General features: G+C 43.4%; 1 protein-coding gene and 1 long non-coding RNA gene across 3 annotated transcripts; one reads left to right on the top strand and one right to left on the bottom strand.

Annotated features, from left to right (window-relative positions):
* Positions 1-232: 232 nt before the first annotated feature.
* LOC105200385 (protein hairy) lies at positions 233-3643 on the top strand. The gene is made up of 3 exons (XM_011167916.3): positions 233-809; positions 1622-1717; positions 1977-3643. The coding sequence occupies exons 1-3, from the start codon at positions 654-656 to the stop codon at positions 2823-2825; spliced, it is 1101 nt and encodes a 366-aa protein (XP_011166218.1). The 5' UTR covers positions 233-653; the 3' UTR covers positions 2826-3643.
* On the bottom strand, positions 3192-11456 carry LOC120358947. Of its 2 annotated transcripts, XR_005575830.1 has the most exons (3): positions 6885-11456; positions 4381-6806; positions 3192-4160 (listed from the first exon to the last, which is right to left on the bottom strand). It is a non-coding gene; the product is annotated as an uncharacterized LOC120358947 (long non-coding RNA). The 2 variants fall into 2 exon arrangements; XR_005575829.1 differs by having other exon boundaries at positions 3192-6806; positions 6885-11454.
* Between the last annotated feature and the right edge of the window lie 1802 nt (positions 11457-13258).

Raw genomic sequence — 13258 nt, 5'->3', positions numbered from 1 at the left:
GAGCAATCGAAAATTCCATCGAAAATCACTGACGTCAATCTCGCTGGCAAAGTCCGATCGATCGGTTCCGAAGGGGTTTAGGGAGTCCCCCGAGGGGGGTCCGCAAGCCGCGCGCCATAGAGAGAACCAAAGTCCAGAGTGGGGGTCTTAAAGGCATCGGGTGCCGTCCGACTGTCGGAATTCGATGGTAGGGGTAGTCAGGTTAAAGCGTCACGCGCTGGATCCCACCACCACTCGTACGCTCGCCACTGAATGTCCCCACCATCGAAAGCGCCGCCACCAGGCATTCCACCGGGTGCCACGCTCCGGCTGTACGATACAAGACGTTCCCCGTGCGAGTTAGTCAAGCTCTGACATCAGTCGCGAGCGGTCGCAAGTTCAGCGGCAGCGAGGAGACGAGTAAAGGAGTGCATACTCTTTCGCCACATTATCCTCGTTAATTCATCGTCGGGTTTACGTTCGTACCGCAATACTTCATCAATTATACCTATCTCCGTCGTCCGCAACGATCAGGTGGATCACGAGGACAACCCAGCGAATAGTTGGATTATCAGTGAAGTGATCGATTTCGTTTCACAGTGCTTTCATCATCGATCGTGATTACCTGACTTGGAATTTCTCCGAGTTCTGTGATACGGGTAGTAAAATAAATAATGGTGACCGGAGTGGGTGCCACGATGCCGACGGGCGGTGTCACCGTCGGCGCTACTCCACCCGCGCAGCACGTGCCGCAAGAGGCTGGTCAGCCTCCTGCGCAAACTACTCCGACGGCTACAACGACTACGAGAAGATCAGGAGAAAATCGACGGGTTAGTGTCAAGAAGAGATTCTCTTCGTCATACTTCAACGGCGTGTTAATTTTTTTGCATTTGAACTATTAACTCTGGAGCAGAGACTGTTTTTTATGATAGCGATAAAACACAGTGTCTACCGATGCGCTGCAAAACACGTTTGATAGAATATCATTTTCTCTTTAAAATTAAGATGCTAGATAAATCGACATATTTAGAATTTGAAGTAAAATCACTCAAATGACAAAGAAGTTAACTAAGAATAAAATAAAATCGAAAAGTATCATTTACTTCGTGCTCCGGATTCGTTCTCCTTTAAGCACCGAACTTGAGAATAACATAAACAAACTTGCACTTTCATACGATACCACTATAGTGACATGCCGAAAGCTTCGAATTTGTTACGTGATCAATCGCTAAATAATTATTAATTATTTCTCAATTGTTTTACAATAATTTACAATGATTACATAAATATTCTATTATTATTAACTTATGAGTCATTTTCGACATTTAATTTTCCGGAAAAATTGAACGAACGTGTGACTTTAAAGATAATAAATTTGGAATAAAAAAAATCTTTTTAAAGTGAAGGTGTCAAATAAAAATGGATGTTTTTACTCGTTTTTATTATTTACTAGAAACTTTGCAGCTGTCTATTTAAAACATCCTCGATAGTAGAAAAGTTTTTACAAAAGCGTTCTTTTATTTTTAAAATTCTTTTGGCATGATACTTTAGTTGTTCTCATTGACATGCCTTCCTAACATCGCTTATGATTGAGATTTTTGTGATACTTCTATTTATTATTTTTACCGATTTCTGTTTACAGAGTAATAAACCCATCATGGAGAAAAGACGTCGAGCCCGTATTAATAACAGTTTAAACGAGTTAAAATCTCTCGTTTTGGAATCTATGAAAAAAGACGTAAGTATCATGAAATTTTTCTCGTCTATTTTTCGTATCATATATTTTATAAAAATATACATACACATAGCATAAAAATTTTTTAAAATATTTTTATAAACCTTTAAAGAAATAAAAAGACATTACGTGTAAAAATTTAACTTTCAAATTTATTTAATGCCGATCTTTTATATCATTCTTTCCGTTTTCAATTTTATATACTGACATATCGCCTCACTAATTTGCCTAATCATTTTCGTTTTTAATTTTTCTGTTACAGCCAGCAAGACACTCGAAGCTCGAGAAAGCTGATATTTTGGAACTGACCGTGAAGCATTTAGAGACCCTGCAACGACAGCAAATCGCTATGGCTGCCGCGGCAGATCCGACTGTCCTCAACAAATTCCGCGCCGGTTACACGGAGTGCGCCAGCGAAGTTGGCAAGTTTCCCGGTCTGGACGCTTCGGTAAGGAGACGTCTGCTGGCCCATTTGGCTACATGCCTGAGTCCAGTCGATGCCAGCAACGCCAATGGCCAAACGACGGCCGCAACTCAACAGGCTGTCCAACCGGCGCCGCCGACGACGCAGTTGCAAGTGCACATTCTGCCTCAACTCGACGCCACACCACGTATCCAAGTCCAACAATCGAATGGCATTTTCTTCACTAATACCAACGGTACCGCTCTGCATCTGTTGCCGACCAGACTACCGAATGGTGACATCGCTTTGGTACTTCCGGCGGGAGCAGGAAAGGCGCCAGTCACGTCGTCGCCGTCATCGTCTCCAGCGCCAAGTTCACCGTTACCAACTTTGATCCCGATTCCTCAGAGGACCGCGAGCACCGCATCGGCCTCGTCGACAAGTTCGTCCAACAGCTCGACATCCACGTCGGCGGGAAGTCCAGTGGCGTTTGAAGCACCTCCGACGTCGTTCCGCGAGCAATCCACCGTGTACAGTCCAGCCAACAGCCACAGGGACGTCGCAACGTCCCCGGCGAATGGCTATACCAGCGAATCGGAACTCGATCCGCGTGTCTATACCCCAGAACCTCTCCAGAAGCCTCTCGCGTTGGTGATGAGGAAAAGCGTAGTGCCGCCAATCGAAGACAAACCATGGAGACCATGGTAAAAAAAAAAATGACAAAGGTACAGACACGACATGTGCGTGATGTGATAATCTATCTGATACGTGTCGATGGTAATCCGCGGCCGATCGACCGCGGCCAAAAACGCGCCGCAATTCGACGTGCCGATTTACGCGCCGCGTAAAGAAATCCGCGGAACGGAATAATGTTCCTCAATTACGTAGGTCGTTGTAGTCGAGCGGTCCCGCCTGTAAGGAGGACATCACCGTGAAATTAGAAGATCGTTAAGAGACGCGAGTTTATTCTTTCGAGTGCGCATGCACGGTCGGCCAGTAGCCAACGAGGCAGTGCCTTATTAAAAAGTGCCTTGTAAATATATCGTTAAATTTCAGTATGCCGAAAAGCGTAAACGATTTCTCTTCAACATCTCGAAATATCGCGTTACTCCTTTTTGTCTTATCTCGTATCGCCCTACCCATCTTCCTTGTCACCGATCCTCTTTGTACATAAGTTACACAAATAATATTTTAAGTGCCTTACGCAACAAGAATCACCGAAGTCTTCCATTCTGTTTCTTGTACGTAAAACGCTAAGTGATTTGTAGTATATCGTTGTAAGTACGAAAAATGTTTTTAATCGATACGATTTTAGGCTAAGGATTACGTTAAGGAAACGAGCGCGAGTAAGAGTGTGTATGAGAAATTGTACATATGAACGATAATCGCGAAAGAGAATACGTTATTTATATTTATACGAATGCAAAAGAGGTTACATTTATAATTCCTCTCTATTATGAGAATAGACAACCAACGCTTATTATTGCAAGAGCATCAAATAAATGTTGATCTCTTTCTCAATACAATTTCTATGTTGTTTATGAATCAACCAGTTCCCTCAATCCATTTCCTCATTGTAGGTATATAAGTACATTTTATATATTTTTACATATTTGCTCTTTAATTCCGATTTAATCAGATATAATTATGAAAAAAAGTATATTATCTTCAAAATGCCTTCAAAAAATATATACAATACATAAAATTTAAATTACAAGTCTTCAATGAAAAATACATACTACGAGAGATTCGAAACGAAATACTTTCGTTCTGGAGATGCTTGCACACCTGATGTCTGCTCCATGCGTATATCCGATTCGCTGCACGTCTCAAGTGAGACTGAATTGCAGCAAATTTCTCCGCCGAGATGCCGCCATCTGGCGAAGATGACGGCATCACACGTAAGTACGAACCGGTCTCAGAAGACCATCTCATCCGAGCAGGCCCAAATTTTCTCCCTTTCGCTGCTTAAAGTACCAAACGCCAGAGCCTGCTGCCTTCTACTGGATTTCGTCGGAACACTATAGGACCCTTTACAGGACCCTAAAAGATCAGAATTCTTTTCTCATCCGGTAATAAAGATTAGCAATTTATTTTTGTAATGCTACACGTGCATCAATAAAATAAAATTAAATTAAAAGATAATATCTTATTGTCCCTTCTACGATGATTTCCAAGCTATCATGACAACAGCTATTTTTTTTATCATTAATCGATCTTCACGCGAGAAACAATTATCGGTATTTATCAGACGTTCAATTACATTAAAACTGCCGTCCCGATGAAATTGAAAGGCGGTTTGTCGGTCACCACCGAATCTAATCTCCGAACTGGATCCTAAGCAAAAAGATCGCGATAGTCAATTATCACGTTCGCTTTCTCTCGCGGCCGAATGTTAGTAATTTTCCAACAAGCGGTCGACATTTACTGCACGACTTAAAGTAGATAAGACTCTCTTGGCGTGCGGACAGTTACGATATATGTTTAAACATCGTGCCCGACAGTCACGTGCATTTCGCTCGCTCGTAAAATTGACTTTTTTATTTCTAATAGCATGCTGTAAAAACGAAAAATTAAAATGACCCAATCGTTGATTCAGATTGCGTGTTCTACGTAAAGAAAACGCCGCTGTAAGAAAAATATTTAAAAAATATCTTTTTTTTTTAATTTTAAATTTTGACTTTTACGTTCAAGCTGTAATAAAAAGTGTACAAAAAAAATATTAATACCCGCGCAAATATCTAATAGAGGCGAAAGGTTTTTCGAACGTCCAGAAAAATATGCGTAGGCTTAGCCGGATTGTTGATCATCGCAAAAAACCACGAAAGCCTAAATTATCATAAATGTCCTCTGCGGGCAATGGTACTCCCGGGACAGCAATTGGCGAGGCAGAAGCGACGTATAGGGTCACGATGCCGCACGCAAAACATGCCGAATGACAAATTGCATAGTACCCTCCTTTCTTTGGCACTCTCAATCTAATTCGTCCTTGCAGACGAATTACGCCCCCCCCCCCAAAAAAAGAAAATACCTCTTCACCATTTCAAATAAATTTTTATATCCATTGAAGCATTGACACTTAAAGCAATAACTCGTAATTGTTTGCTATTAATATAATTGAAAAAATATTAGTGCTTTATATCTTAATCTTGATCAATCACTTCAATATCTTGATCTTGAAATATCAAACAAATTCTACAAGTCGCGACAATTTAACGTACGCATTAGAATCGTATTTATCTGGCTACTCATTCAGTTATCTGTGATTATGTAAACGATCCAACAAACACGTTTCGCGAGATGTCTGTACGAGTTGTCTGCGTATTCTCTAATGGAAAGAAGAATTTGATCCGGGCGCACGCGAGTCTCGGGCAAAAATTTCGCCGTCCTATAATTGCCTTCCTATTTTTTTTTACGCCTCCGAGCGACTAGACCTAATAGTCATTAAGATGACAATGACTGAAAATAGGGTGAAAAATTTAATTACATCAAATCCGCTCTAACTAATTCCGTGTGTTACGCGTTATTTGGAGTCGCGCCAAAAACTGCATTCTCCTGCGAAGATTCGTCTGAAGACGTCGTGCGATGGTCCCTCTTTTCGGCGAAAAAATTATCATAATGCGCTCATTAATCTCACGAGCAAGGGAACAACGAAAGTCGCGAAACTGGATAGTTCTTTCTCAAGAAATTTCTTGTTCGTCGGTCGTGAATCTGCGTCGGGCGTTATCTCCGCATTAGGAAATTCCCGGTCGCTCGACTGCATTTAACGGACGTCACGCGCCGGCTGTGCACGTTTAATACTCTACGATGAATCGAGTCGACGCAAGGCAAAAGCCTCACGTGGCACACGCGCACACATACATTATGACGATAATTCATGTACAACGCAAAGGTTAATTATCGAGCGTGGAAAAAATGGAAGTGCATCATCGAACTCTTTGGAGCCTTGGCATCTACTGGTTTTTATTTCTCAGATAAATACACTCTTAAAATCTGAAGACTAACATAAATGAAACCTAATTAATGTATTTGTACAAGAGACAAATGTCACTTGCATATACCAGTTTTATTAACATTTAATAATGAACATAACAGAGACTTATTAGTAAAGGCATGCCGTTTCTTACTTCTTGCAATACATACAACGCAAAATATATTATCGAAATTTCCAATTCTAATTTTAATTATAGCCACATGATTGTTCCCCGAGGAAGAGACAGCTGGACGCGTCAGCGCTTTCAGTGACAGTCCGAAACCTGATTCCATCCGTATCGTAGGAAACGAGAGCTCGAATCTCTCTCTAGGAATTCCCCAATCAGCTGATTCCTAGAATCCCGTGAGCGCATATTTGCTAGCCTGTCGCTCCGGCTTGGCTCGACGTACGGTCGCGGTCGCGCGATTTCAAGGATACAGCAAGGTTGACACGCGCCGCCACTCACGGGCGACTCTAGTGAGGGGACTTGCCCGATCTCGTTTGCGCACACATATCAAACGCGTATTCTCCGTTTCACACGTGCGCTACACCATCGTCCGGTGATGCTGCCAAGCATTAACACGGACTTTACGCCAGAATTTCGAGTGTCAGCTCGCAAATCAGCAGACGCATCTTCGAGAGCGTGACATCACCGCCGCGATATGCGCGGTGTCTCCGAGCTGTGCACTTTGTATTTCTATCTTTCTCAGAAATGTCTGAAAATATATATCCATAGGTTAAAATATAACGACAAGGATATCTGTTATTGGGAAGCTAGCGAGAAAGAAACGCACTTGTAAGATGATTCGTTCTACCATCTCTCATTTTTAAAAGGCTCGAACTTTTTCCTCCTAACCGCCTGGTCGATCTTATCGATTCCCAAAGCGCGGCTCCGTGTAATGGAGCGCGGACCCGAAAAAGGACATTGGCATTTTTGGACGTTCCACGTGCCGGAGAACGCGCGGCACGGCGATCACGGTTTCTTCTTCACTAAAATTACGTGATGACAGCTCGTGGCACATGGCCGTAGGCTTGCAACTGGTCGATATTTTCGACGTTTAAGTACTTCCGCCTCAACATTTTTTCCTTTTTATAGATTTTTAGTACATGATAAAAACCATAAAAATTCAAACCTAAAACAAAAATCAAGGCTAAAAACACAAATTCAGTAAGATAAAAAAGCCGATAAGAGTCAACAAAAGTTCTTCTCTGTAACAATACAATTATTTATTAATTGATAACAAGTTCAGTCAAATGTTTCGGTTCTTGGTTTGGATCATCCTCAATAAAAACTGAAACTGAAAATTAAAAGTAGAACCGTCACAGTTAAGTAAATTAAAAAGCTTCGTCATGACATTAAGAAACGCTTGAGATTAAGATGACCGTAACTGTACTGAATAAATTAAACGCAACTGCAGTAAAAATTCATCAGAGAAGAAGCAGTAGTTCGTGATAGGAGTAACAGCTAACATTATGTCTGATCTCAATTTTTTTATTATGTTAACGTATCGTTCCTCAATCGATGGTTTTGCATTTCGAGATGCTCGAACGCGACACGGCTAGACGCTTACGCGAACATTTATTACACCGCCAGACGCTGAATAATCAACAGCCAATTCGACAAAGAATTCGAATTTCCAGAATTGTCCGAAACAAATGTTGTGCTAATGACGTTATGACGATGCCGCTAATTTCCAGACGCGTCAGCGGTCTTGACCTATAAATGCGAGAATTGTAATCTGAGAATCCTCGACCGTCGCTACCGTGCACTCGCGTATTTTCCATCCGCGAAATGATATTTCCGTAATAAGGTGAATTTACGTGGTAGTGTCACGTACTTATCGTTTAGTTGAGTCGTACGTATTTTTGGGACCGCAACCTGCACATTTATCGATTCCTCGAATGACACGGCAAATTGTGACAAATGTGCAGGAGACGCGTTCTCTTGTCCTCTTGTAATCCAGTGTCCGTGATATTAAACACGTCAAATAGCAACGCGATCTGCGCCAGTCATGCTCGATCATTGTTATCGCGAGCTTACCAGCGCGACGCGATCGTCCGGAGTATCTTGCCCATCACGCGTGTAATCTGACATTTACATAGACTCGAATAACAAGCCAAGGTACGTTTCGAGTGCTTGTCTACTTTATCCGCAAGCGTAATCGTCGATATCGGCAATTTTATCGAACGATGCACTGTTGCTTAAAAAAAACTTCTAAAGAGAATTTTCCTAAAAAAGAATAGAGAGAGAAAATTAAATTAACCTGAAGCAATACATTTCAATAATCCGCTACAGGAATATGTATTTCTCATTGTAACCAAGTTACCGAGCGATTCTCCTCGCTTTCTCATCCGCATCGCGCTACCCGCTGCCATCGATCATTAATCAACCTATTATCGCTGCGGCTGCCATATTACCAGAAATGAGCGCGTCGCGTAATTACCCCTCGCATCAACGCGATGCAGTATGTCGGAGAGACAGCATCGACCGCGCATACTGTGTACTCCTCGCGCTCGGCGAGACGCACGTGGACGCGACGGCGGCGGCGACGGCGGCGGCAGCGCTCTGTGTGACTCGATAAGGGCGTGATTCCATTCACGAGCACGGCAATTTGGGTTAATAACACAAGGCGGCAAAGCGCGTGCGAGCGCGAGAGAGACGGAAAATGATAAAGAGAGAGAAAAAACGACAGAGGGAGAGAGAAGGACAGAGAACGTGCGTACGACGTCGTCGGTGGTTATGATTATTAAGATTATGGTTACTCTACCTCGCGCGAACGGAGAGCTCGGTAGAAACGTGTGGGCCGAGAAGCCCGAGTAATTTATGGAGTGCGTGTGAGAGCGAGCTGCGACGGCGGCGTAGAACTGCGGCGTAGAACTGCGGCCTATCTCTGATGCTCTTATTTCGTTGTTTGCTGCCGAGCGCGCAATGCCGCGTTGGAAAACCGCGACACGTGCACCGTGAAGGCTCGTGCGTGCACGCGCCCACGGTGCAGTGTGCGCCCCACATGCGTGAGCGTGGCAGGGATAATGCAAGAATTCGGTGTGGCCCGTGTAACGTGTGACTGTCGGAATTGCATGAACATTGCCTACGCACCTGCGCGCACAATGGAGGATTATTAAATAACATTTTTCAAATATTATTTAATATTAATAAAAAGTGATTATATATCCACTCCTGACAATATTATATGAATGTTATATATGAGAAGTAAATAATATTATTTACTGCAATATTTTAAATTATCGGAAATATTTTGTAACTTTTAAATGTAATAATTATAAAGTTTATGAATATTTTATGCATAATAATTCACATTAATTTTTGAACAAAAATAATATTCAGAACATTTCCATAATATTCCACGATATTGAAAGAATATACCACAAATATTATATAAAGTGTACATTAATATAATATTCTATAATATTAAAAAAATATTCTCAAAACATTTTAATAATATTCGAATAATTAAAATATTCTAGCGCGCTTAGGAATATTGTAGTTTGTAGTGCTTACAAGATTGTATGGCACATTTGTGTTTTACGTCTTACGTGTACTTATTTTGCGTTACGTTAATAAAATTTAAAAAACTAATTCTAAAATTTAAGTTTCTATTCCTAATATCTGATATTTCTTTATTGTGCGCAAGATCTATGGCACATCTAGATGTTTGTAGCATCAGTTCAACTACCAATGTTCCATTGAGCTTTAAAGTTATTTTATGAAATATTCAAAGTCGAAAACGGTCGACGGATGGTTCTCCCCGTAATTTAGGACGATTGCGCCCTGGGAATTCCCAATTTAACATTTAATTGCAGTTACCAATCGCAAATAGCGCGTCGGGCGTGCGAGTAAGATTATTACGGAGGGTTACGGCAGAATTATTATCATGCCGAAGGCATTTCGCATCTGCGCTCAACAGCAATCAGTGCAATTATACTTCGGTTCCAGTGCATTTCCTTGATCACTATTGAGCCCGCATCCGTGTTTGAATATACCAAAGGATAAAAAAAAGCAGCGTTTTAACGTACCCCTACAGTGCCTGCGATAATTATATTTTCCTTCTTACGTATTTTCTGAGATATCCCGGAAGTTCATGCGAGGTACTGGAATTATGGGAGCTGGATGCTCCTCGAAGCCGATGAAATGACCGGTCTGCTACGTCTTCGACACTCATCATCGGCGATCAGTTGCGTAAAGCTCTAACTTCACGACTAGCCTTCTGATTATCACGCTGCTTGATATATGTGCTAAGAACTTTAATTCAGACCAGAGTTGCACAGCATGGCAACGTGCTGACGTGCGAATTATTGAACGCGTCTCCGAGAAACAACAGCGAGCGAGGACAAGTGAACGTCGTTCCTAGAACGTGCACAATGGAGGCTCATTTTCCAGCCACCTCGCGAGTAAATCAAACCCTCCGGGGCACTCTCCTGTTGTTTTCGCGGGGAGCCTGCTGCTTGGTCTCGCGGCGAGCGCGACGGATAAACAACTCCGGAGGTACTTAACGGATCGTAAAAGGCGTCGCGCGGAACGATCTCTACGCTCGCGAGTCCGACCGAGCCGCAGGAGGCAATTTTGCCACCTTGGTCCAATAAGCATTACTCTTGCAGCCCGTCGAATTCGATCGGGACCGCGTCCTCGTAAAGACGTCCTCGCCGGTTAATTAAGATCTCACGACACCGCGTAAATTCTGTTGCGATCCTTAATTTCCACCTGGTGCGAACAAGTCCTCGACACGGCTAATTTCATCGGGGCAGCTCTTTGTCGTATTTTGTACGAGCTCTCTCATGCTGGTAACGCGAACGAGAGAGACAGAGAAAAAAAGAAACGATAAGAATCAAAGATGCAAAAGCGGATGTCGTCACCTTCGTAAACTATGCGTTTTAACGTTGTCGTTCGCGTAGCACTCTTCATTTCTCGACTTTTGTTACGCTTAATTGTCTCCATTCTTGTTCCTCGTGAATACGTACCGGTGTAACGGCGCAACGCGATAAAATCTCGCTCGACTTGACACAGGCAACTTCGAGGAAAAAAAATGTAGATCGCGCATGAGTCCAGACTAAATTGAGAATCTCCTGTTCGCACCTTGCCAGTGGTACAAGACTGTCGATTTACGTGCAATTACGTCTTAAGTATCTCGTTCACACCTTTCGATTCAGTTAGGTGTTCCGCTCTTTCCTCATTGATATGCGAGAAACGAAGGAAAGTGAGAAACGGCATGGTTAATTGATTTCCCTAACAAATGTGACTTTTCATACACGTTTTGTAACGCACTTCTAAGTCCGTTCGTGATCGTGAATATCATGAATACAATAATAGCTACCTATTAAGGAATGTGACCACTAAACACCCCCCTCGTTTTTTTTTTTTTTTTTTTTACGGAGGGGAAATGCGTTATCGCATACCCCCAGGCCCCGGGGAAGGCCTGGTGGTTATGTGGGACTCTCCCCCGCCGGCAATGTGCCGACGAAGGCCTACCCACTAAAACCCCTCCGGGTATCCTGCCCTGGTCCATGAAGGGGGAGCTCTGGAAACGCGTGCAGCATACTTCCGGAGCTCCCCCCTCCCCGGTGACCACTAAACACCTGACCACGCGAATGACTCCATCTAAGTAAAAATAAACCAGAACGAGTAACTGGCCAATAACTGACCAATCTGGTTACTGACCAGTTACTGGCTGTAGTCTGCTTTATTTTCCACTCGAGTATCTATATCAAAATTGCCAAGTGATATATCACTAATTACTGAAGTACGAGTATAATGTTTCGACCTTACGACAAAGCGTGTATAACCATTTATCCACGATCGATCGCCACGAGAGATAATGCCGGCGATAATAGAGCAAAGCGATTCGCGATTTCGTGAGCTTGCAACACACGACTTGGCGCGTAGCCGTTCCCGCCGTGAAAGATTGCCACTCGTCGTGCGAGTCCGCCTCGTCGTTAAGCGCGCGCCGTAGTCCCGTCTTAAATTATAGATGAGCCGCGTGTGATACAGACATCGGTGCCGAGAAGATCATCGAGATGAGAAATTTGTAATTGCACGCCGACCGCGGATTGCGCCGCGCGAGAAAAACGAATTCTCGCGCCTGCTCGGAGATGATTAAGCTCCGAGAGAACGCCGCCCAAACGTTTCACATTATACGTACGTATACTACGCACGCGTGCAATTACGGTACAAGAGACATTCGTCATAATGCGAGAATGTTCACGCGTGGAATCCTGTCTACGCGTGATGTATAGCAATCTTGCGGACGGGGAACGTTATTTGTAAGTACGGTATTTAAGAAGAGTGGCGTTTGAGAAATACGTAAAAGTGAAAACGTTACGTTCATTACAAAGTATAGTTCGAGTATTTTTAAAGTATAACGAATCATCATTGAGTACTATTGTATATTCCGACAATCACACGTCAGTCAGCGAGATTACATCCAATCTCTCTCGAGAGCCGTGGTTGTCGATCTACTTTATCTGCCTCGGAGATCCACTCCATTCAGAGTCAACGTCGAGGATCCAACCGCGCCGAGAGCGAACGCCAGCGCGGTTGAATGTTGCCACGGCTGCGAAATACACTCGTATACGTTCGTCGTACGTGGCTACGCGAAGCGACAGAGAAGGGGCCGGAGAAAAGAGTTCGTACACGAAGATAAACATCGGATCCGACCATGTCGCCAAACAGAGCGCGCGCATCTTCGTCTCGGCACGTCCGTCAATCACCCTGCGGATCCGACGACAAACATGCAACGCAAGAAGCTGTCGTCCTCCCCGTCGTCGTCAGCCCGCCTCGGCGGATCCTCTCGCGCAGCTCTTCTCGTCCCACGCCACACGTACAAACAGAAGATTACGAGGAAACCCTCTCGGAATACATTCTCGGTCAGGAATACGACCGCTTCTTCTTCAAAACCCATCTGTTTCGGGCCACTGCGCGCGTGGCGCGATCACGGACGACCGGATTAAATCGCGCAGCGCGTACAAAACATAAAAATTATCCCTCGTGCGGAAGATGCAGAGATCAACGACCTATCTCATTCCACTGTCGCTTTGATAAATATTTTATTCCTAAGCCGTCATGCAAGTGCCGAATATCCGATAATAATCGAACGATAATGCGCTGGAATATTTCAATGTGTAAAATCGAAATATTACTAGAATACTTCGCGAG

The sequence above is a fragment of the Solenopsis invicta genome, chromosome 11, assembly GCF_016802725.1.
Source record: "Solenopsis invicta isolate M01_SB chromosome 11, UNIL_Sinv_3.0, whole genome shotgun sequence".
Classification (NCBI taxonomy): Eukaryota; Metazoa; Arthropoda; class Insecta; order Hymenoptera; family Formicidae; genus Solenopsis; species Solenopsis invicta.
Note: the sequence above shows the minus strand (reverse complement) of the source record. Positions and strands in the feature narration are given on the sequence as shown.

Coding starts and splice junctions, on each gene's coding strand:
- LOC105200385 (XM_011167916.3), top strand. CDS start 654: ATGGTGACCGGAGTGGGTGCCACGATGCCGACGGGCGGTGTCACCGTC. Junction 810..1,621: donor GATCAGGAGAAAATCGACGG/GTTAGTGTCAAG, acceptor TTCTGTTTACAG/AGTAATAAACCCATCATGGA. Junction 1,718..1,976: donor TGGAATCTATGAAAAAAGAC/GTAAGTATCATG, acceptor TTTCTGTTACAG/CCAGCAAGACACTCGAAGCT.